The 24,542-nt window shown below is 45.2% G+C and overlaps 1 protein-coding gene across 1 annotated transcript in view; it reads right to left on the reverse strand.

Moving 5' to 3' along the window:
* The window catches only part of Bach1 (BTB domain and CNC homolog 1), a 42,079-nt gene that overhangs the window by 10,663 nt on the left and 6,874 nt on the right, over positions 1-24,542 (reverse strand). Inside the window, exons 2-4 of the mRNA XM_057765545.1 lie at positions 8,244-8,537; positions 3,732-5,078; positions 371-577 (exon numbers count right to left, since the gene is read on the reverse strand). Of these exons, the coding sequence (XP_057621528.1) occupies positions 371-577; positions 3,732-5,078; positions 8,244-8,477 (1,788 nt within the window). The 5' untranslated portion in view covers positions 8,478-8,537. The remainder of the gene's footprint in view (positions 1-370; positions 578-3,731; positions 5,079-8,243; positions 8,538-24,542) is intronic.

Below are 24,542 nucleotides of genomic sequence, written 5' to 3' on the forward strand. Positions count from 1 at the left end.
CACAGTTCTACCCAACTGGAAAACAAGTTTTTATAGACATCAAACATCATAAAGAACTGTATAATTACTTTAATCTTTATTCAACCACTAAGGATTAGCTAGGAGAGTCATTAAATTGGAAAATCATTTTAATAAAGCAACTCAGAAATAGTTCCCCACCTACACATCTCAGCATCTCATGCTAAAAATGTAGACTGCATACATAATCAAAGCAGTCAATGAAACCCTGTTTCACATCTTCTCATCTTTCTGCACATCTTAATTTCTCTTAAAATGGTATTTGGACTCTGAACCTTCCTTAGAATTTAAATAACAATCTATAAAATGAAAGAGCAGGGCTTTAATAACATCGAGAAATCTGCCCACTTACCAGCTTCTCGATTTCTGATTCAAGGTTCTGAATACAGTCCAATTTCCTCTTGCGACAGCGCTGCGCAGCAATTCTGTTCTTACTCCTCCTGCGGATGTCATGGATACAGTCCAGCTGCTCTGGGGTCAGTTTGTGCATCTTCAACAGGGACTGGAAGTCATTCCGCGAGAGCGAGATTATTCGCTGAGCATTAAATGGCAGTTTTACCTGAGATGTGAAAGAAACATCAGGAACCATGACTACTGTGAAGACACGCACTGCACATCGGCTACAGACGAAGACATGCACTGCACATCGGCTACAGACGAAGACATGCACTGCACATCGGCTACAGACGAAGACACGCACTGCACATCAGCTACAGACGAAGACATGCACTGCATATCGGCTACAGACGAAGACATGCACTGCACATCGACTACAGACGAAGACATGCACTGCACATCGGCTACAGACGAAGACACGCACTGCACATCAGCTACAGACGAAGACATGCACTGCACATTAACTACAGACGAAGACATGCACTGCACATCGGCTACAGACGAAGACACGCACTGCACATCAGCTACAGACGAAGACACGCACTGCACATCAGCTACAGATGAAGACATGCACTGCACATTAACTACAGACGAAGACATGCACTGCACATCGGCTACAGATGAAGACACGCACTGCACATTAACTACAGACGCAGACATGCACTGCACATCGGCTACAGACGAAGACACGCACTGCACATCAGCTACAGATGAAGACATGCACTGCATATCAGTTACAGATGAAGACACGCACTGCACATCAGCTACAGATGAAGACATGCACTGCATATCAGGTACAGATGAAGACATACACTGCATATCGGCTACAGATGAAGACACGCACTGTACATTGACTACAGATGAAGACACGCACTGCACATCAGCTACAGATAAAGACATGCACTGCGCATCGGCTACAAATGATGACACATGTCACATTCCTCAGAGTTTAACGTGTTTAACGTGTTATGAAAAGACCTTGGGGCTGGAGCGATACAGAGCTTCAGAGTGCTCCCTGCCCTTGCAGAGGAGCTGAGTTCTACACCCAGCGCCCGTCAGGTCAGGCAGCTCACTACTGCCTCTGACTCCAGCTCCGAGGGATCCCACCCTCTGCTCTCTGCGGGCACCAGCACACATATGCACATGCCACACAGCCAAACAGATATGCGCCTAAGTAAGATAAATCCTTAAACAAAGGCCTCTGCTTTCCAGTCTCTACAGAATCCACCCCAGTAAGAACGGACAGTTCAGCTGACGACTCCTGGCTGGGAGAGCATCCAGAAGGCAAACACTTCAGTGAACCAGACACAGCCATCAAAAGCACTGCATTCAAACTGGGATTCTTCTACTGCTCTACGGTAATATGTACTTTACTATCTACTACATTAACGACTTCAAGAAGTTTCTCCCTAACGTATTTTTAATGTGTAATAAAATCCCCCTTATCTTTGAATACTACCACACAGCAATGGCACTGTGCAGTACTGGAGTAATTATGCCAGTCATCTCTATAGCACTTCAGAAAACTTCTACCAAAAATGTAGCTTCATACGACTTATTTAAAAAGCTATACATCTCACTTGCCAATGGAGACACTGTGAAAACAAGTTAGGAATACTTTTTCCCAGACTATTTTCTCATCTGTTTTGAAGGCTCCAGCGGCTGCACCCCGTTGGCTTTGCAAACCATCTCCTCCCAAAGCCAGGGAAAGGCAGCCTCTTCAGACTAACACCTTTGACTCGCTGCAAAGCGAAAGTCCACGATGAAGACTGGGCATGGAGAAATGGCTCTTTGTACATGGCTGGCAGGGACCAATAAGCTGCTATGAAAGCCACCATCAAGCTCTCACAGAAATGAAAACTGTGTGCATGCCATGTGGCCCAAAGTCCCCTGAAATCAGATCTCCAAGTGACGTCTGTCTTTCTGCATTCACTGACAACGGCCAAGACAGACAGACTGAGGTGAGCAGATAATGACGTTTATTACTCAGCCTTATAAGAAAGAACACTATCCTAAGTAAAATCAAGCAAATTCCGGCGAGCAAGCCCTACTTATCTCGCCTACTATAGGCAGTAACTGTAACAGGCAACCAACAGCGAGAGCGGAACAGCAAGCCATAGGCTGGGAGGAGGGAAATGGGACTTAGGTGTTCAGTGACTTTTCGTTCCAGAGAAACGCTGTTGATACAGCAATGAGTGTTAACACCGTTCTGTGCTCTAGGACCCTTCCAAAGACAGACCTCGGGCCACCACAGACTAAAGAGCAAGTAAGGCACGCACAAAAAGAGAAGTGTGATTAAGAATGCCTTATAAAAGCAAAGTGAGAACGGCCACCGTGACTTTTACAAACCAAAGAAAATTTCTAATGCACAGGTCCCCACTTACTATTACTGAAGCAGAATGTTACACAAAGCAGGTATTAAGTAGTAAATATAAACTTATACACACCGAATGCATGGGGCAAGCATGATGTGGCTAATTTAAGTCAGTAGCTACATGTTACCAAGCTGAATTATCAAGATATTCATTAAACTAATGCCTAAAATGGCTAAAGAAAAATAAAATAAAATAATAAGTAAAAGCAATGTTCTATCAGGAACTCACCAAGGCCAGCTGGCCTGGGTCTGAAAAAGCATGGGATAAAACCGGACTTGCTGAACATAGCGGACAATGAGGACTACTGAGAACTCAAGAACAATGGCAATGGGTTTTTGATCCTACTGCACGTACTGGCTTTGTGGGAGCCTAGGCAGTTTGGATGCTCACCTTACTAGACCTGGATGGAGGTGGGTGGTCATTGGACTTCCCACAGGGCAGGGAACCCGGATTACTCTTAGGGATGATGAGGGAGGGGGACTTGTTGGGGGAGGGGGACGGAAATGGGAGGTGGTGGCAGGGAGAAGGCAGAAATCTTTAATAAATAAATAAAAAAAAAGCAATGTATAAGAAAGATTAGGTCTAAGAAAACGTCCCTACATACCAGAACCCTGCAGCTCCTCAGAGCCAACCATGGCTCACATACCAGATTGTTCTCAGGTTTGACGATCTGGGGCTATGAACATGTTTTCTTCCAAAAGTTACCATTAACCACCAATGACAACATTGCTATCCTTTCTCCCTACTGGGGCATCTGATTACAAAAGTTACACAGCCCATGTGGGGGTCTCCCCCATGATCTATACACATACCATGTGAAACACACACACACACACAGTGGTGTTTCAAACTCCATACATCCGGCTCACCACGCCGCACCTGTCACGTGCCCCTCCCCCCCCTCCGCCAGGCCATGCGCAGTGAGAGCACACATCCACTCACCTCACATTCCTGCTCCCTGGCAGAACAGGACTCACTGTCACCTTCTGTGTCGGTCTCAGAGTCATCGCCCAGGCTGATCACGCAAGCGTACGGACAAGGCTCCTGCGGAGGCTCCGCCACGTAATCGTAGTTTCCGATTTCCAAGTTGCTCGAGCAGCCTTCGGAACTCAGAGTACTTATAAAGGGGCAGCTGACAGAGCTGAGAGTTGTGAAAGTCCGCTGGCCTGGCTCTGGGCTCTCGCTGATCCTGATACCCAACCAGGGACACTCGGACCGCCTTTGCGAGAAGCCCTGTTCTGAGCCCTCTTTGGCCGCAGCAGGTGACAACTGCATTTGGCAAGTCGAGTCCGTGCTGCAAATGTCACTCCAGAAGCCTTTGGCCAGGTGCTCTGCCACCTCCCTCTCCACGCTACTCCGATCACCAGAAGCAAGGCTGCTGCTGTCTTCTTTGGGGCCCGTCTCAGATTTCAGGTATAAATCCTGATTTTCACTGAACGGTTTCTCTTCCTGTGCATCTGGAGCTGATAAAGGTTTCTCTGCTTTCACTGTTTTGCTTTGCACCCCAGCAAAGCCCAAGTCACCCGACTGGTCATATGCGTGTAAGAGTGGCAGGGAATATAGCCCGTGAGGGTCTGCAGAACTGTGAGGGAAAGAAGCTGCTTCTGTCTGCGCCACGGGGCACTGAGGGGTGGGGTCTCTGCGCTTTGCCTCCTCACTCTCCATGGCTGGCTTCGCTCCTTCACATTTTAAAATCACTTGTAAATCTGCACAGCCTTGTGCTCCCCCCAAACACTCGAGTTCAGACGTCTCGTTCGGTTGGACAGAAGCAGCATGGACATCTTTGATGCCACATTCTAGAGTACGGATCTTGTCAGTTCCAAACGCTTTCTGGAATTTTCTGTACTTGGGACACAAAGATGGCAATGCCACGGCTCCATCCTTCTCCAAGCACATGGCCTGGCACGTCTGACTGGCGCTGTCCTGGAGAGAGGACAGCGCTTTCACATCGCCCTGACACCTCTGCGGGTCACACGGAGGGGCCTGAGTACTTCTCTTTTCCAAGTACTCCTCTGCTTCAATGAGTTCTAGATCTTTCTGGTCTGAAAGTGAGATTTTAAAGTCTGCTTTCTGACAGTGGGGGGAGAAGCATTTTTTCCTTGCACATCCTTGCTGCTCCACGGTGGAGTCCAGAAACTTAAACTTGAGAAACTGAAAGCAGGACTCCTCGATATTGTGCACGCTCAGGAACTCCGCACACCTGCACACCTCCTCCACGTTGTCTTTGCTTAGGATGAGCTTGGCAGTGTAGGCAAACTGAATCAAAGGTTCAAATCCTTTAACTGTCACCTGTTAACACACAAGACAAAAATAAACGTGTCACTCACAGCCGACTAGCAGCCTAACAGTTGTCTAGCCAGGACAGCAGGAGAAGAGCAGCAGAGCCACGCAAACTCATCTCTGGTGACTGGACAGATACTTTAATTCGTAAGAAGAGATAGCCCTCTATGAAATGCAGAAGTAAGGGAGACCGGCAAAGTAGGGTCCCACCCCTATTCAACAGGACTGAACCTCTACTTTAGAAATTCCACATCAATAAGGTTTACTCCTTAAGACATAACCATAATTTCCACACTTGGAAAGAAGTCATCTATGAAATAAAGCAGGACAGATCCATTCATAGCCCCCAGGGGAAAACAGCAATGGCCTTGCCGGGTGTCTGAGGCTAGTGTAGTTCCCAAAGGCCAAACAACACGAACAGTAATAAACTAAAGAGTGGAATTTTTAAAAATAAGAAGTACTTATTAAAATACTTATAGAAATATCTTAACTATCAAAAACAGCACAATAAACCAAAGTATTGATTGGAGAGAGAGGTCAGCGTCATGGCACTGCCTGCTCTTGTAGAGAAGCCTGCATTTGGTTCTCTGCATCCACATGGGGGAAAGCTCACAATTGCCTGTAACTCCAGCTCTGGGGATCGGATGCCTCTGCCGGCACCAGCACTCACTCACTCACACACACACACACACACACACACACAAGCATGCACGCGCGCACGCACACACACTAAAAAAATAAAAAAAAAATCTTTTGAAAAAAAAGGTGAGTACCGCCTTGTGCCAAATATTTCTAAAAATATTTTAATGATCCAGATGCAGAGGTTCTAATCCTGCCTCTGTATGGCTTCAGCAGAGACTCAAGAGCTCTGGGAGGCAAGGCTTCCGAACACACCCCTGTACCCTGTGCATTTACACTGAGGCTGTGTTTGCATGGCTGGGGTAAAAAGAGCCTGCAAATGTGCACAGAGCGTTCATCCTGGGTTCAAAATACAAACCACACTTAAAACTCTGCATTACTACCAGACTGACCAAAGCACCAAGACTCTCCTAAAACACGCTACTCTTACAGTCCTTACCTCGAAACTGCTAAAATAAACACCACCTCATTCTTCAAGAACAGTGAAATTGAGTCATTCCCAATGTTGGTAGGGAGGTCAAGAGGACAGACACTTTAAAAAGTCACTAGGTAGTTTCTAATTAAATGTGCAAAACTACCTTATGACCAGAAAAACAATGTGTTTTTTAGCCCTAATTAATGAACTTATTTTTACAAAAGAACCTAAAGGACTTATTTTTACAAAAGAACCTGTAACAGATAAAAATCTAAACTAATCTCAGTTCCTTCAATGGGTAAAAGACGTTTTAAAAAGGAAAATTAAGATGTAACTATTATACAGTATTCATCAGCAACACAGAATAAACTATTGGTACAAGGAATCTGAATAATATCAAGGAAATTATCCTAAGTGTAAAAAGGGCAACCCAACACGGTCACATAGCACTGCACTGTCCCACTTCCACGGCTCTTTTGAAAGGACAGAAAATGGTTGCCAGCATCTAGAGACAAAAGAGGGTAAGGGAGAAAGGGGGCCCAAGCGTGAGAAGGAATTAGCATAAGCAGCATGCGGGCTCCGCAGGTTCCAGATCGTACTACTACGAAGAATACCGGAACCTTCACAGAACTCACAAAAACTAATTAATGCACATAACAATACAGCCATCTCATCAACATTCCTGATGGAACATTATTAATTTTTCAGAACGTTACTGATGGAACACTGAGCATTATTCCTTAAGACCATACAAAATTTATAACAATCTGAACAAAAATTTCAATTAAACTTTTCCAAAATATGCTAAAACAATCAAATAATATATGTAATGTCTTCAACTTGTCACTGTGATGGAACAGTTCAAATATTTGAAAATATGATTTATACATCATCAGAATAAACACAAAACATACAAATATATACACTATACATATACTTGTGTATTAATATACACATCCTCTCTTAACAATCCAGTAAACAAACTTTGTTCTACCTCTAAAGACACATCAAATAGCTTAAATATGAGCTGTAGAAAGCATGCCCCATTGGGATTCATGTTCTTTTGTAAAACCAATGGTAGGTACCCTTGAGCCACCCCCCAACCCTACAGACACAGACACAGACGAGGTGCAGCAGCAGCCACAGGCTCCACTAGGGATTAGTTTTCAGATTATCCAGTTACACCCAACAGGGAACATGACACACTATGTCATACACCGGAAGTTCTACACACTTCCTCCTAGTCTCCTTAAAACCCTTTGGGTCTGATGTGAAAATATACTAAGAGCAATAACTGCCCAAGCACACTCCAATGTGTGAGCCGGGAGAATCAGTGCAAGCAGCCCCACCTCACCTGAGACAAGCCCCCTGAAGCTAGGAAGATGGCAGAGACCCTAGTATTCACAAGCTGAAGTTACACAGACTGGGGATGGGAAGGTGTATGTAAAACAGGGCTAGGGCTCTACAAGGAAGACACTAAACTATTTTAGTTTTTAGCATTAATTTGTTTGTTTGTTTGTTTGTTTGTTTGTTTACTGGGTGAGGGATGTGGGAGGGTATGCCAGCAAGCATGTGGAGGTCAGAGGACAACCGGCAGGCTTCTGGTCTCTCCTTCCACTAGGTGAGTCAGGGAATTGAACTGAGGCCAACAAGACGCCTTTACCTGCTAAGCCATCTCACCGGCCAAGACAACAGATCATTTCTTTCCTCCCAAAGAATAAAGACAATCTCAGGAAAAAAAGAAATCAGGGAGAAATACACGTACAGGGTGCCTGCTTTTCATTGGAGACATCTTGAGAGAGAATGCACACACCCTGAACCTGTCCTGGCTGTCCCGCCGCGGGACAGAGTTACACAGCCAGCACTCTAAGCCAGAACCCTTTCAAATGGCTACAATCAGGGGAGACTGTATCCACATATTCCACTGTCCAACAAGTATGAACATCCAAAGGGAGAACTTTACACGTCAATATTCCTACAACAAAAGCCAGAGAAGGTCTGCTACGGAAATGCTCCCCAAGATGCCCATCTCCTCAGGGAGACTGGAGCTTGTGCTCAGTTCATAATCAGAAGGTAGCTGGGTAAGAGTGGTTGTGACGGCCAGCGCTGTGGCCCCTCACCTCTTCAGGCAGTGTGATGGTGAGCTCAGCATCAGTTTGGCCTACGATTCTCGAGTGGAAGTAGCTGCTGCACGCAGCCAGCACCGAGCGGTGGGCTCGGAACCGCTGGCCCTCCACCACGACAGTGACATCGCACAGCACGTCCTTCTTCCGCTGGTCATTGAGGCTGAGCAAGACGTTGGTGCTGTGCACGGAGGACTCATAGGCAAACACTGCGCTCTCACTCACAGACATCCTGGGTGGCAGACGGGATCAGGGAGAGCAGTGGAAAGCATGCTTCTAACTGTCACTGACCTGCAAACACACAGGGAAGATGTCACTTAACATATTCCGGGGAAGTGTGGAGAGATGTGTTTTAAACAACAAACTGTCAGCATGAAGTAAAATATGTACTTGTTACTAACACAGAAAAGGAGACAAAAGCCTCCAGAGGGACAATCTAGATTCATTCAACAAACTTCAAGCAAAGTGGGCTGATGACAGTAATTCTAATTTTAAGGTAAGGCTCTTAAGGAGTAAGAACTTCCTAAGCCCAGCCCAGGACTTCCTAGATGTCTGAAAAATACTGAGCTAAGAGCCAAGGGCTGGCCAGAACCTTCAGTCCAAATCCCACCCTCTACTTGGAGACAGTTCATGGGTATGGCCAGGTCACACATTGGGATGGACACCCTGTTCACCCACAATGAAGAGCGATTAGGCAAAGGCTTAGCTTCCCATCCAGAGGCTCCAATCAACACAAGGTCAAGTGCACTCCGCAGCACAGGAAAAGAGGTTCCCATGTGTCAGGACATATCTTAGAACTCACTTTTTACCTCACATGCTGCGCTCTGGGAGGTAAAAGACAGGTAAAGCCACAGCATCACCAAAAGCATGGTTTAGCCTGTGCAGAAAGCCTTGGTTTCCTCAAATGTTACAATGTAAGACAAAGTATCACCATTTGAATATAAAGTGGCATTCAAACAGTTTTTGAGCATGTGCACAGTACTGACACTCAAAGAAAGGAGGTGCCCCAGATCCATGTATGCTTATTATATCTGCATGACTATTCTGATATATACACCCTGAGACACACAAGAAACTGCAATAAGAGTCTAAGGGATAGCATTTTCCTTCAGTCCCCATGGCCTGTGTGCACCCCCACTAGTGTGCACCCCACAGATGACACCCATAAGCCCCTCTGCATCATTCATTTCTTCTGACACTTAATTCACCGTCTGACCTTCCTCTAGGGGTTAGTGAAGGAGAACTGCCATACAAGACAAGAAAGGAGAAGCCAGAACCACGCAAGTTCACTCCACCTCAAAGCCCTGGTGTTCTAGTTGCAAACACAAAATCAGTCCATAAATCCACTTCTACTCTGTGTTTGCTTTCACACAGGTAAAAGGGTAAGCTCCACAGAAGTGTAAATGAAGGCACATCTGTTAGTATGTGACTACTCTGCCTTGGGTTAAGGATGCAGCCTTCCTTTAGCTGACCCAGAATACCACACATCACTGGTGACATCAACACTAAGCATGAAGGTGAACGGAACTTTGGGATTGTACCCTTACAGAAGGAGCGGTCAGATTCTTCTTAAAATGGTTCTTCATGATTCTGTTAGCAACAAAAGGAATTACTAAGAACTGCTAGGGATAGTTGAGACTAGCTTTCCCCAATCCTGTTGTCTCCTATAGGTGGGAGTTCAGGGGCCACAAGTGTCCTCCTTCAAGGCAGCTGCCCACACTGGCCTGCTGGCCAAGCCATCATCATAGCTACCACCCGCCCATGATGCTCTCATGCTTTCCAGCCACCCAGGCTAAAAACCTTCAAAGTGTGTTAGTCTTACACTTAATACGATCATTCTAGTGAACACCACACAGCCAAATCAAAGTGTGAAAGCTTAGAGACTGATGTCATCAGTGTGCAATGTCAGGAGCTCGACTCCTCAATGCCCATCAAAGTTCTATGCATGCCCTTGTCTCACCTCACAAGGGCTTTCCGACTTGCCATGTTTCTCTTCCCCTTGAAAAGCCAAACAACACAGCATAATCTAAAGGTTCTTTGGATCCCAAGGTGACTCCATCAAATGCCACCCCCACCTCTGACCTCGTGGCCACTGCTTCTCTGAGGTACAGTGGATCACAGCTTACTTCAGACTCAGAGAGAATCATAACTGGTTTATCACCCCTGCTCGGGCATCTTTCAGTCACAGATTACACATTATAGGTTCACGTCCCTCAGGAAGGACATGAGCATTCACACCGGTAGGATGCCAGCCCCGAGTGCTAGGAATCACAGCTGAGAGCAGCAAGCATCAGGAGCTGGAATAAACATGAGGACCCACTAAGGCCAGGGTCCCTATTGGTGGAGTAAGCACAGCTCACATTAGGAATTTCACTGCTTCCATGGAACTCCGGGACCCACTCCTCACACTTCTCCCTGCCAGGCGCACATATACAATTCTATGCTGATAAAAACAGAGAAGTCGACCAATGGAACCGAGTAGAAGACCCTGATTTTAACCCACAAACTTATGAACACCTAATTTTTGATAAAGGAGCTAAAAGTATTCAATGGAAAAAAGAGAGCATCTTCAACAAATGGTGCTGGCAGAACTGGTTGTCAACGTGTAGAAGAATGAAAATAGATCCATATCTATCACCATGCACAAAACTCAAGTCCAAATGGATTAAAGACCTCAATATTAGTCTGAACACACTGAACCTGATAGAAGAAAAAGTTGGAAGTACTCTACAACATATGGGTACAGGAGATCACTTCCTACGTTTATCCCCAGCAGCACAGACATTAAGGGCAACATTGAATAAATGGGACCTCCTGAAACTGAGTAGCTTCTGTAAAGCAAAGGACACTGTCACTAAGACAAAAAGGCAACCCACTGACTGGGAGAAGATCTTCACCAACCCTGCAACAGACAAAGGTCTGATCACCAAAATATATAAAGAACTCAAGAAACTAAACTTTAAAATGCTAATGAACCCAATAAAAAAATGGGGCACTGATCTGAACAGAGAATTCTCAACAGAAGAAATTCAAATGGCCAAAAGACACCTAAGGTCATGCTCAACCTCCTTAGCGATAAGGGAAATGCAAATTAAAACAACTTTGAGATACCATCTTACACCTGTCAGAATGGCTAAAATCAAGAACACCAATGATAGCCTTTGCTGGAGAGGTTGTGGAGAAAGAGGCACACTCATTCATTGCTGGTGGGAATGCAAACTTGTGCAACCACTTTGGAAATCAGTGTGGCGATTTCTCAGGAAATTTGGGATCAACCTACCCCAAGATCCAGTAATACCACTATTGGGAATATACCCAAGAGATGCCACATCAAATGACAAAAGTATCTGTTCAACTATGTTCATAGCAGCATTGTTTGTAATAGCCAAAACCTGGAAACAACCTAGATGCCCTTCAATGGAGGAATGGATGAAGAAAGTGTGGAATATATACATATTAGAGTACTACTCAGCAGTAAAAAACAATGACTTCTCGAATTTTGCGTGCAAATGGATGGAAATAGAAAACACTATCCTGAGTGAGGTATCCCAGACTCAAAAAGAGGAACATGGGATGTACTCACTCATAATCGGTTTCTAGCCATAAAATAAAAGACATTAAGCATATAATGTGTGATCCTATAGAAGCTAAATAAGAAAGTGAACCCAAAGAAAATCATATAGTCATCCGCATGGAGAGGGGGAAGTAGACAAGATTCCAGGGCAAAAACTGGGAACTTGCGGGTGAGGTGGCATGGGGCAAAAGGGAAATGGGATGAGAAATATGAGAAGGGGAGGATGGGAGGAGCTCGGAGGATTGGGATGGTTGGGATATAGGAAGGATGGATACGGGAGCAGCGAAGTATATATCCTATCTAAGGGAGCCATCTTAGGGTTGGCAAGAGACTTGACTCTTGAGGGGTTCGCAGGTGTCCAGGAATATGTCCCCAGCTGGTACCTTGGGCAACTAAGGAGAGGGAACCTGAAATGACCCTATCCTATACTGATGAATATCTTGCATATCACCTTAGAACCTTCATCTGGCGATGGATCGAGGTAGAGACAGAGTCTCAATTGGGAGCAACGGTCTGAGCTCTTAAGGTCCAAATGAGGAGCAGAAGGAGGGAGAACATGAGCAAAAAATCAGGACCACGAGGGATGCACCCACCCACTGTGACAGTGGAACTGATTTATTGGGAGCCCACCAAGGCCAGCTGGTCTGGGACTGAATAAGCATGGGTTGATTCCGGACTCTCTGAGCATGGCGGTCAATGAAGACTGATGAGAAGCCAAGGACAATGGCACTAGGTTTCGATCCTAGTGGGAGCTTAGCCTGTTTGGACGCTCACCTTTCTGGACGTAGATAGAAGGACCTTGGTCTTCCCACAGGGCAGGGAATTTGGACTGCTCTTCAGTATCGAGAGGGAGGGGGAATGGAGTGGGGGGAGGAGAAGAGGAGTGGGGATAGGGGGAGGGAAGTGGGGGGAGGGCAATATTTGGGAGGAGGGGAGGGAAATGGGAAATGGGGAGCAGGTGGAAATTTTAATTAAAAAAGAATAAAAATAAATAAGTAAAAAAAAAAAAAAAAAAAAAAAACAATTCTATGCTGAGTCCTGGTGCCTCGGCCTTACCATTGAGCTCTAAGCTTCTCTCCAGCTCTAACCCGAGCATTCAAGTCCTATTTCTACAAATGCTTATCCTTCTACACACCTCCCAAGTTTACATGTATACCAATGTAGTTACATAAAATTAAAATATGAAAACCTTCATATATTAGCATTTAATCCTTACACCCATACAAAGTAGTCTGGTGTGTTCTTCATTTTGAAAAAATAATCCCAGGGCCTGGAGAAATGGTTCAGAGGTTAAGTGCTCTTGCTATTTTTTGCAGAAGGCAGGAGTTTAGATTCTACCACCCACTCTGGGTAGCTCACAACTGCCTGTAACTCCAGCTTCAAGGTATAATGCCTTTTCCTGGCCTCTGAGATCACCTACACACTTGTGTGTATACACTTACACAGATGCTCACACACACAAATTAAAATTAAAAATCTAAAAGGTAAAAAAAACAGCTGTGATCGACTCAGTTTAAAGATTCCTGAGTGTCTCAGCACTAACAGCTTGGGACTGAGAATCTTAGATTAATTGGGATCAAATCCCAGCTCTTCCACAGCTGCATGGCGACTCGGACAAGCTGATTAATGTGTTGGAGCTCAGCCCCTCCCTGAGAGGCCGTGATATTTCTGTGGGATGATAAGGGAAAGGGATTGAGCACAGGGCCTGTCTCCTAGCAAGCTTTTTATGAAGGGCTGACATTAACAAAGTTCACACCACTCAAGTGACTGTCTCTGCCTGATCTTCCTTGCTGAACACCTTAGAACTCTTCAAGTTTCTGAAAGTCATACCCAGTTCCTTAGCATGTTCTTAAAAGTCGCGTGGCTGGTGGGCTCTTGGGGCACTCGTCAACCCCCTCTGCTTTCTCAGATCACTTCCACTTGCCCACGCCACTCTCCTGTCACAGCTTTTCCCGCCTGCCACTCACCCGCAGAGCCCAGAGCCTCCACTCTCCACATGCCAGCCATGGACGACTGCAGGCGGCGACTCTTCACCTATTAGGCCTCAGCCTAAATGTCACAACTCTGTCTAGACTGCGCTCTGCCACAATCCAAGTACAGAAGGTGGCACTTTGTCCAGCTACAGGTACTCGCTGCTGAATGACTTGACATTTTTAATACAACCCAAACCCAGACCATGGACACCTTCCGAACGTTCCACCCGTGACTGGAAGTGCACTGATCAGACCTCACAGAATGAAGCACTTAGATGACTTTTCCAGAACCACAACAGGCCCAAGGGATCCCAGCTCAGGCCTCTGGGAGCTACAACACTACTAAGAGGCTGAGTCAGAGAACAGCCACCGACTGTAAACACCCTCACTACAGTGGCTGGCAACAACAAAGCCAGCTTGACCTCTGTCCTCCTTACAGCGGGCAGTACCCAGGGATGTCCTGAACTAAGCGGTCAGAAATCTTTTTACCCAATACCTTAACTACGTGATGACCGTGCATTCCTACTAACATCCACCAGGCACCGGCCAACACTTCTCAAACCTAACAGCAAACGACCACACTCCAGCCGCTCACATCTCTAACTGCACTAAACCCAAACTTGGTGTCACTGCACTGACAAGCTCTGCACTCCCGGGCAGGCACCGGTGTCTCAGTTCCAGCAGAGGTGCCGGCCTTAAACTGCTGACTCATTCCCTTGAGCTGACAAAGGATGAGTGTGCATTTCAGAGCTTCCTTGGACTTCAGTTTCGAGACATTCTGTTCTCTACCCATGATGGACGAGTTACACTTTAACACAGTTGCTGTTTGGCTGGTGTTTTCATTGAGACTAAAACAAAAAGCTGAGATTCATCACATCTTAATAAATCTTCAGATAATGTACAAACCAGAAAACTCAACCTGAGATGGCAGGCTCAGGTCTGTAAAGCCTCACAGAGCACAGGTTTAGGGTGTGGCTTTATGGGGCCAGGAAGCTGCAAGTGTAAAAGGAACAGTTTGCCACAGTCTCAAGACATTGATGTGCGTTAGGTCTCAGTGCAGGGGGTACAGGAAACAAGAGTGCCATCCAAACATTCGGACTTCACTGTTCTCTCTGTGCACTGGGTACCACCGGAACACAAACGAAAGAAAGGCCCATTCAGACTTAGGTGCTCAGAATGAGCATGAGGATCCAGGGTAAATAAGGCAGCAATTCAAGATACCCAAAGGTATTGATGGTGAGTATCAAAATAAAAGCTGGCCATTTTTCATTTAATTGTACTATTTAATTAATGAGAAAAATATGTCAAAAGAGTTTTGTTAATCCCGTGTGTGTGTAGACAAGTACTGACGAAGGACATCAGAAATCATATTTAAAAACACTCATCATGGCTTTTCCCCTGGATGTGTCTTCTCCTTGACGCTTCTGTCTCCCCCTATGGCATCCCCTGCTGTGACTTCATGGCTGCCTAACTGAAAGGCAGGGTGTTTGGTGGCAAACTCCTGGACCTGGTATCTATCTTGACCCTTGATAAGCTTCTAACTCCCCAAGTTAGTTCCTGTATCCCACACCAAGCTACCCACAACGGGAGTGTCCTGAAATCTGGGAGCTGGGCTTATGTCAATCTTTCAAGGAGGTGACAGACAGCTGACAGACACACTATGGTCTGCACACATTTAGTCCTTTGGCCTTAAGGGCTTTCTTTTATTTTTCTTTAAAATGTTAAAAATTAAGGTGAGGCTGCCCATAGAAAAGAATCCTCAAAAACATGTTTTTATTATTATTAAGTTTTTTTAAAAAAAAAAAACCTTAATATCAAAAGCTTGGTGGAAATTTAATCCAGCACTGTCTTCCTGAGACTTGGCTCACAGGCCAGGAAAAGGCCAGAAGGAGGAATAAACCAGTAACAGAGAGCTGCTAGTTCCTTTACCCTCTCAGAGGCTTAAATATCAGTCACCCACACCTGACAGCACATCTCTGGGGTTAGCTCCCTTAGCCTCAAGGAAAACTAAAGTGGGACTCGCCAGGGAACACCAGTAAAAAATTTTTTAAGCTTAAAGGAAGAAGAGTAAAGCAAAGGTGCCCACAGCACCATTCAAAGGGGCAAGTTTCAAAGGCTGGTGCTCAGGAAGACCCGGAGAGCGGGATTCAAATGCTCTGCAGTTAAAGACTCAGGAACTTCTTAATATTCAAATTTTAAGTCAGCATAGAAAGCAGTAGGCTTCAGCACGTTGATCCTCATCCTCTCCGTCCTCCCCCACACCTCTCCTCCCCCTAGTTCTCCTTCCCTCCCCTGTAGTGTCTTCCTGCCCCCCTTCTGCTTTTGCAGCACATGGACTTTTTAAACGCAGAAAACATTCCTAAAAACCTTGCACTGAGGTACAGCTTGATGTGAGCTGGGTCTCTCTTTTCCCAATCTCAACAGTTACAGAGTTAAGTAATGGCCAGTCTTGTTTTGTTTTCTTGGTTTTTGTTTTCTTCGGGTTGTTGGGTTTTTGAGACAGGATCTCTCTATATAGCCCTGACTGACCTGGAACTCACTCTGTAGGCCAGGCTGGCCTTGAACTCAAGAGATCTCTTTGCCGCTGCCTCCCAAGTGCTAGGATCAAATGTGTGTGCCACCATGCCTGGCCTGTCATACATTTACTGGATTAAATGTTGTATATGAAATTGTAAGACAAAGTTGGGCTTAAAGGTGAGAAGCTGGAGAGTTAGGGAGCCTGGAGAGAGAGTTAAGTCTCCCACTGGGACATCAGCAACAGAAGGTTTCTCATATCCCAAATCTGCAGATTCATCTTTGCCTGTTCAGGGTCTTAAGTTCAGAAAAGCCTGGAAGACAGTTCAGGAACAATATGAAAGAAAACGACAAACTAAAAAAACAGAGGTACAAGCTGCAGAACTGAAAACCAAAGACACCCCATTGCTTTACCTGCTGCGTTCTTCCCTCAGAGAACTTAGAAAACAACCCCGTCTTTTGTTTGCCCAGTGTGCTGGCCAACTACTTAAAGTTTTACAAGGACTGTTGCATCTTTTATGAAAATACGCACAAGCCTCTAGAACTGGTCCACACCAACAAAGTATCCTTCCTGAATCCAGACTTTTCATCAGCCATCAGTCACCATTATCAACCGTGGCCTTCACATTACGGACGATGAGCTGCCTGTGTTTGAGCTATACACTTCAATGAGCTTTTATTTTGCTAAGATGTGTTTGTTAAGACACATCTCATTATGTAGCCCAGGCTAGCCTCGGCACTCCAAATTTCAAGAGGCTTTGAAAACTGTATATACATGAGACCAGCAACGAGGTGTCTGGGCTTCTGTGGCCCCTCAGAATCCACATGGCTCGCCCAGTCGTCTCCTCTATGCGCCTGGCTATGCGAAGCCGCTGGCCGTGGGGGGGGAGGGGTTGTCACCATCACTGTACGGTAACACAAGGCTCCCTTTCGACATGCAAATGGATTCTGTCCTGTGATCTTTTTCCACACACACTAATGCTAAGAACATCTGATGTTTCTTTCTCCTGCTGCTGTTGGCAAATATTCCATTATGCAAATATGCTACAATTTGTTCACCCACTTAACTGGTGACAGAGACAGATAAGTGACTGGTCTCAGCTGGGGATGATACTAAACTTTTAATAAAACAGCATGTGCCTAGACACACACTCGCTCCGCATTCCCAGGGCATGGCCTAGGAAGACAAGAGCTGAGTGACAGGGAGGAGAATGCTCCTTAGCAATCACACAATAGCTCCCTGATGGACTAATGCTCTACCAGCAGTGTGCAGCAGTTCCAGAGGCTCTACACCACCACTAACCCTTAGCGGTGCCATCTTCTGAATCTTGGCTACGGTTGTGGGAGGAGTATTTCACTGTGGTTTTTATTTGTGTTCCTGGTGGATAGGTACCCTTGCATGTGCTTGTGTTGGCCATTTTTTATCTTCTTGCATGAAATAGGTTTAATTCTTCCTAGACTTTTTTATTATCTTTGAGTCAGATGAGCTAGTAGGATTATGATTAGGGTTGCAATAAAACTATTTATTTAGAGAGAACAGCTAACAAATTGAGCTCTCCAGCTCACAAATAGGGCTTCCCTCTCCATGTTCCAAGGACTTCTTTAATGTCTCTTAATGTTATCATGATGATGTCTGGAGCGAAGGAGGTTTGTGCATCTTCTGCTAAATTTATTCCTATGCATTTTGTGGTTTCTGTAGCACTGTAAATAGATTTGAGCTCTTATACTTAATTGTCTAGGTTTACTATGTAATTGCAAATGTATTTCTGAGATATGAACCAAAATTCAACAACCTGAGCTAATTCATTAATTCTGGCAGCTTCTTTGTAATTCTTTACTGGTTTTTCTGTGCACAATCACGCTATCTGAAAACAAGCGATTTCACTTCTTCCCCTTTCTTATGCCTCCTCCTTTTGTTTCCTCACAGCAATGACCACGAGTGGTGACAGGGATGTCCTGACTCACTCATCTATTAGGAAGTGTGCACTGCCCACCTCCAATGGGGCAGCTATAGATTTCTTTTTTAGATAAACAGCAAGTAATGGACAGAAAATGACCACCCCAGTTAACTTAAGCCTCCCACAAAAAGCTCAAGCGGGGGGGAGGGGGGGCTGAAAATCTCCCAAATTGTGAAATTCTGGGTCACTCCGCCTCCCCCAAAGCCTGTATCATGCCTCAGTACACACTTCAGACAGCCCAGGATTCACAATCAGATGTCACTAAAGCGAAGGCAAGAGAATTCCTAGAATGGAGCAAGGACTCTATCAGAGTCTCAGATGTGGGGCAGCGGCCACTCAAGGGACAAAGTAGCACTTGGTGTCTTCCCAGCCAGCTGAGCACGTTACTTCCTGTCTCTTTCTCTTAGAAACAGAAGTCATTTTTCTCAGGAAAAAGAGATGGTATACATAATATGTTTAGGATAATACCTGACATATGATTTGGTTTTTATGCTATGAATGTGTGTTGTTGTTCTTTAATGCTCAGGTTGACACCAAAACAATGAGGAAAGAAATGCATTACCACCACATAGTTTAGTTCACACCCAATACAACACAGTTAAAATCATATAAGCACTGTTAACTGGTTCTCATAGAATGGCATTAGTCCATACCAAATACAACACAGGTAAAATCATACAAATACTATTAACTGGTTCTCATAGAATGGCATTAGTCCATACCAAATACAACACAGGTAAAATCATACAAATACTATTAACTGGTTCTCATAGAATGGCATTAGTCCATACCAAATACAACACAGGTAAAATCATATAAGCACTGTTAACTGGTTCTCATAGAATGGCATTAGTCCATACCAAATACAACACAGGTAAAATCATATAAGCACTGTTAACTGGTTCTCATAGAATGGCATTAGTCCATACCAAATACAACACAGGTAAAATCATATAAACACTGTTAACTGGTTCTCATAGAATGGCATTAGTCCACACCCAATACTAACACCAGTAAAATCATATAAGCACTGTTAACTGGTTCTCATAGAATGGCATTAGTCCATACCAAATACAACACAGGTAAAATCATATAAACACTGTTAACTGGTTCTCATAGAATGGCATTAGTCCACACCCAATACTAACACCGGTAAAATCATACAAATACTATTAACTGGTTCTCCTAGAATAGCATCATGCGAGAGGACAGAATGAAAATATTACCGGCCTTGACAAAAACTGCTGGAGATGGGACAGAATCCAAGAACGCAGAAAGAGTGGTAGCATTTCTATGTGACTATAAAGCAAGGTTCAGCTTAAATTAATGAGACCAAGAAAACAATAAAAAAGAGAAAACATTCAGAGTTGATTGGGACAGGCTTTCAATAGCAGAAACAAAACTAACAAGATTAGGAGGGGGAGGGGACACAGGAAATGAACAAAGTGTCAGGTTGGCACATAAACATCTTTCAGACATCTTTCAGAAGTGGTCACCAAAGAGTTCAACACCAGATGTGAGTAGATACTACATCTCAGCAGAATTACAACAGAGAACCAGGCTGTTCCCTCTAACTTTTTAATACTTCGAACAACATTGTATCGATTTCACTAAAAACAAACTTGAAAGGTTTTCACAGAAATAGTAGCAAAACTCAGTCAGGTTCAGTTAAACAGAAATTGCTGGTAAATTGGCTGTGAGAACGGATAAAATGTCTAAAGATTTTTCAAATAGGAAAGGTGTCTTAAAGAGAAATCAATCTTAAACAATGAATTTAGATTTTAACAAAAAAGGAGGAGTAAGGGAAAGTGACGAGATACAGCAAGGGGATGAATGCCAGGATCCTCTTGAAATTTCTTGACGCCCCCATCCCCTTTGTGACAGCTAACATGGTCAACCTGGCAAGATCTGGAATCACACGAAACAAGCCTCTTCACTCCTGAGAAGGCTCTTCTCAATCAGACGGCCTGCAATGGGACTATCCATTGGTGTAGAAGTCCTTCTGTCTCTGTGCTGCTTTCATTGGTTAATAAAGAAACTGCCTTGGCCTATTAATAGAGCAGAACAAAGCTAGGTGGGGAAAACTGGACTGAATGCTGGGAGGAAGAAGCCATGGAGGCCCTGGAGACAGACACTGGGAATTTTACCTGGTAAGCCACAGCCATGTGGCGATACACAGATTAATAGAAATGGGTTAAATCAGTATAAGAGTTAGCCAATTAGAAGTTAGAGCTAATGGGTCAAGCAGTGCTTTAATAAATACAATTTCTGTGTGGTTATTTTGGGGCTAAGCTCGCAGGGTAGCCAGGACGAACAAACGGGCCCTTCTCCTACACTGCATCTCAGCAGGGCCAGCACCATGCAGCAGCAACCGAATCGAAGGAAGCCAATGGGAATGGCTTTTTGCTCTTTGCCTGCTTTAGTGTCTTACTAGTTGCTGCTGCCACCGTCGCTGTCTCTCTGCTGCAGCCATCCCATGAAGATATCAGAACTCAGATTTTCAGCCTTCCCACATGGAATGAAAATCAGTGGCTCTCGAGGAATCCCCCAGGCCTTCAGCAAAAGATGAGGGCTGCTGAGGCATCTGGCCTGGTGTACTGAGCAGCTCTGGTTCTCAGTGTCACCTTCCTCACTCAGAGTGCAAAGGTCACTGTGGGTCCACCCAGGCGATATCATGTAAGCCAATCTAACTAACCCACTTTTAATATACAGCAGTTCTAGTGGTTGTTCCTCCGGGGAACACACTTGGGGTTCTCTACTTTTCTTTCCCAGGAAGAGCAATCCACAATCACACTGTCTCTGCTTCCCTCTCTGTGCAATCTCATGCGAGTCCGCCAAGAACAAATTATCAGTTTTTGTGCACAGCTACCTCAGCAATACTCAACACCTTTTCCACTTCTCCCTACACTCGTTAGGCTTCCAGGACCCCACAGTTCATGGACTTCCAACCAGCCTCTCTGGCACACTGCTGCCAGTTTTCTTTGGGGATCTCTGTTGATGACTAGTATTAATTATCAACTTGACATACTCTAGAATCATCTGGTGGGGGGCAGGGTCAGACTCTGGGCATGCCTCTGAGGGTGTGTCCCGAATGATGTGGGAAGACCTACCATTACTGAGAACAGGACCATTTCCTGGGCTCCCTGGGTGGAGGATCCAGTGTGGGGAACCTGAGCTAGCACTCTGGGTGCATTCATTTCTGTTTCCTAACTGTGGACGTGAGGTAACTAGCTCTTAACCTCGACATCCCAGGCAGAATGTGGGGATATTTTATATGTGCTATAACAAATAAAGCTTGCCTGAAGATCAGAGTGCAGTGCTAAGTCATTAGTTAGCCATAGAGGTTAGGCAGTGGTGGCACACATCTTTAATCCCAGCACTGGGGAGACAGAAGCAGACAGATCTCTGTGAATTCAAAGATACCCTGGGCTACACAAGATTGAATCTGTTTAAAAGACAAACAGAGCTCACACAAAGGTGATCCCAGAATTTGGGATCACACACCTTTAATCCCAGCACTAGGTAGGTGGAGACAGGAGTGGGTGGGTGGAGAGAGGACTATAAGGGGGAGGGGTCAGGCACTCAGATATAGTCTGAGGATGCAGTCTGAGATGCAGTCTGAGGATTTATAAAAATGGATGAAGTCTGAGATGCAGTCTGAGGATTTATAGAAATGGATGAAGTCTGAGATGCAGTCTGAGGATTTATAGAAATGGATGAAGTCTGAGATGCAGTCTGAGATGCAGACTGGGATGCAGTCTGAGGATTTATAGATATGGATGCAGTCTGAAGATGCAGTCTGAGGATTTATAGATATGGATGCAGTCTGAGGTACAGACTGGGATGCAGTCTGAGGACTCATAGGGACACAATCACCCCTTTGGTCTGAGCACTGGCAGAGGAAAGAACTCTAGAAACTGGCCGCCCTGCTTCTCTGACCCTTGAGCTGTCACCCACAACAGCTGACTCCAAGCTTTTCTTATCAAGACCAGTTAGAATCTGCGCTGTGGACCTGTGGACCTGAAATGCGGTCCAGGACAAACCCTTTCTCCCGTTAGCTGATTGTCAGAGTGTTTTATCACGGCAACAGGAAAAAAATTAGGACAGTCCGCCTCTCCCTGAAAGCCCCCAGCTCCAGAGGGCCAGGCTGAGCCCTCCCTCACACATTATCCGGCTCCCTGCCACATTCAAGGGCTTATCTAAGGCCACAGAAGGAACATAAACTCAAGATCACACCAGACTTCAGTCTTCAACTTCAGATACACGTGCCCAGATGTATACTCAAATCATTATATGCATGCCAAACAGGCGTGGCAAATCTAGCTTGTGCAGTAATACGGGTGCCATCCGTCACCACACTCATTAGATGAGTGTTTTTCTTTTACTTCCTTCAGTTTTGGCATTCAAATTCTCTGTTAGAAACACATATTACTCTATAAATATGAGGGAATTACTATAAGCATAAAAGTAGGCCTTAGTTTAAAATGCTGCTCACGTTTATTTTAAATGCCGATTAAAGGACAAGTAACATTTCCGTCCTCCCAATGGGATTTTCTGTACTCACCAACAAGGATGCAATCAACACTGGAAAATCCACCACTGACTTTAAGACACAGAAACCCAGGGCTATGGCCTCACAGTGACTACCAAAATACATAGTTTCATTTTATTATGTGGCTGGGGGCTAGGGCCGAGCCCATTCCCATGCTAAATGCTCGCTCTGCAAGCATGAGGATCAGAGTTTGGATCCCTGGCAACATAGTGGCAGCTCACACTCCAGGGAGTGCTCAGCACCCAATGACGGGAGCACGGGAGGCAAACACATCTCTGGACTGTACTGACCAACCAGCCAACCCAGATTCAGTGAGAGACCTTTTGACACAAGAGAAAACAAATTCAAAGGGGTGGGAGTAACAGAGGAAGACATCTAGCTACCACATACACAGAGGCATTCCCCATTAAAGCCAATCAGAAGTTCCGTTCATTTCCCTTGACACTGACATCTCCATGTCAACACTGGCTTGGAGGACTACTGACATAGAGGAGAGAAAGGAGAAGCATCAGGCTTTAGGGAAAGTTTCCCACACTGATAAAAAGCATCCCATGGTGGTGGGGGGTGCGGGGTATCTGTCTCCTTGTATCCTTGCAGAAAACTTAGTCACTGAGATAAATAAGCTTGTGGCAGCTATCTTGCCACCCAAAGAGAACAGACACTGTTGGTTATCTCCAACCTTGATCCCCAAGCTAAACTTCTGCAGAATGTCTGACTTGCCAACGCAGGCAGTATCCTCCACCCAACCACATCGTCATCTTAGCATTCCCAAGGCTCTTCTGACTTCCCCAAATGGAGGCTTCTCATAATCTATGATTGCCTAGCATATCTCACTGCAACTGGCCATCCTTCTATAAAGTTCTGCCAAACCTAGAGAGGTTCCGGGCATAGAAAGCCGTAAGTTTACATTGCATGCAAACCCAGTATCTGGCAAGCTCCAATGTCACAAACGTTGAGGTAAATTTAGCAAGCCACCCTACTATCTACCCAGACTTATCAGATGTGCCCGTGAGTGTGTGAAGAGTCGCAGCATGCATGAGGAGACAAAGAACAAAGCTTCATTAAACCCAAACATGCATCACCCCCACCCTGACCGTCACCAGAGAGAACGGCTGCACTGAACAGCAGAGGGCTTTGGGGAGAGGCCAGCTCCTATGTAAGCTCTTCAGCCAAAAACAGCTCCTCATGTCAGCCCATTGTCAGGATGGGTGCCCTAGATGCCGGAAGCCTGAACCCAACTAGAGCAGGGATGAAAGTCCTCAGACACAAAACACGCCTCACAGAAACTCAAAGACCTGGAGCTTGATCGGCACTTGGGGAGTCCTCTACCACAAAGACATAAAACTGAGTATCGATACCTGGCAGTGGCCACAGACTCAGCATCAACTGGAATTTCCTTTGATTTCTCTCCATGACAGCTACAACTGAAGGCATGTCAGCAAGGATGACTCCTTGGCAGAGTGGCAGGCTTTCCACCATTAAAAGTCTTGCTAACCAGACACACCTATGACCCTCTCCTGGACGGCTGTCCAGCCTAGTAACAAAGACTTTTATTAGAATGAGGAAACTATTCTTAAGAGAGCCATAAACTAGTTTGCTGAATCTTCTCATTTAAAGGAGGCTCGTACACAGTGGGAAATGGTGTGCTGTGCCGAAAAAGGCACCTCAGGAAACTACAGGACATAAACATCAGTACCTTGGAAGTGACACCTGAGCCAATGCACA

The sequence above is a fragment of the Chionomys nivalis genome, chromosome 3, assembly GCF_950005125.1.
Source record: "Chionomys nivalis chromosome 3, mChiNiv1.1, whole genome shotgun sequence".
Taxonomy (NCBI): Eukaryota; Metazoa; Chordata; class Mammalia; order Rodentia; family Cricetidae; genus Chionomys; species Chionomys nivalis.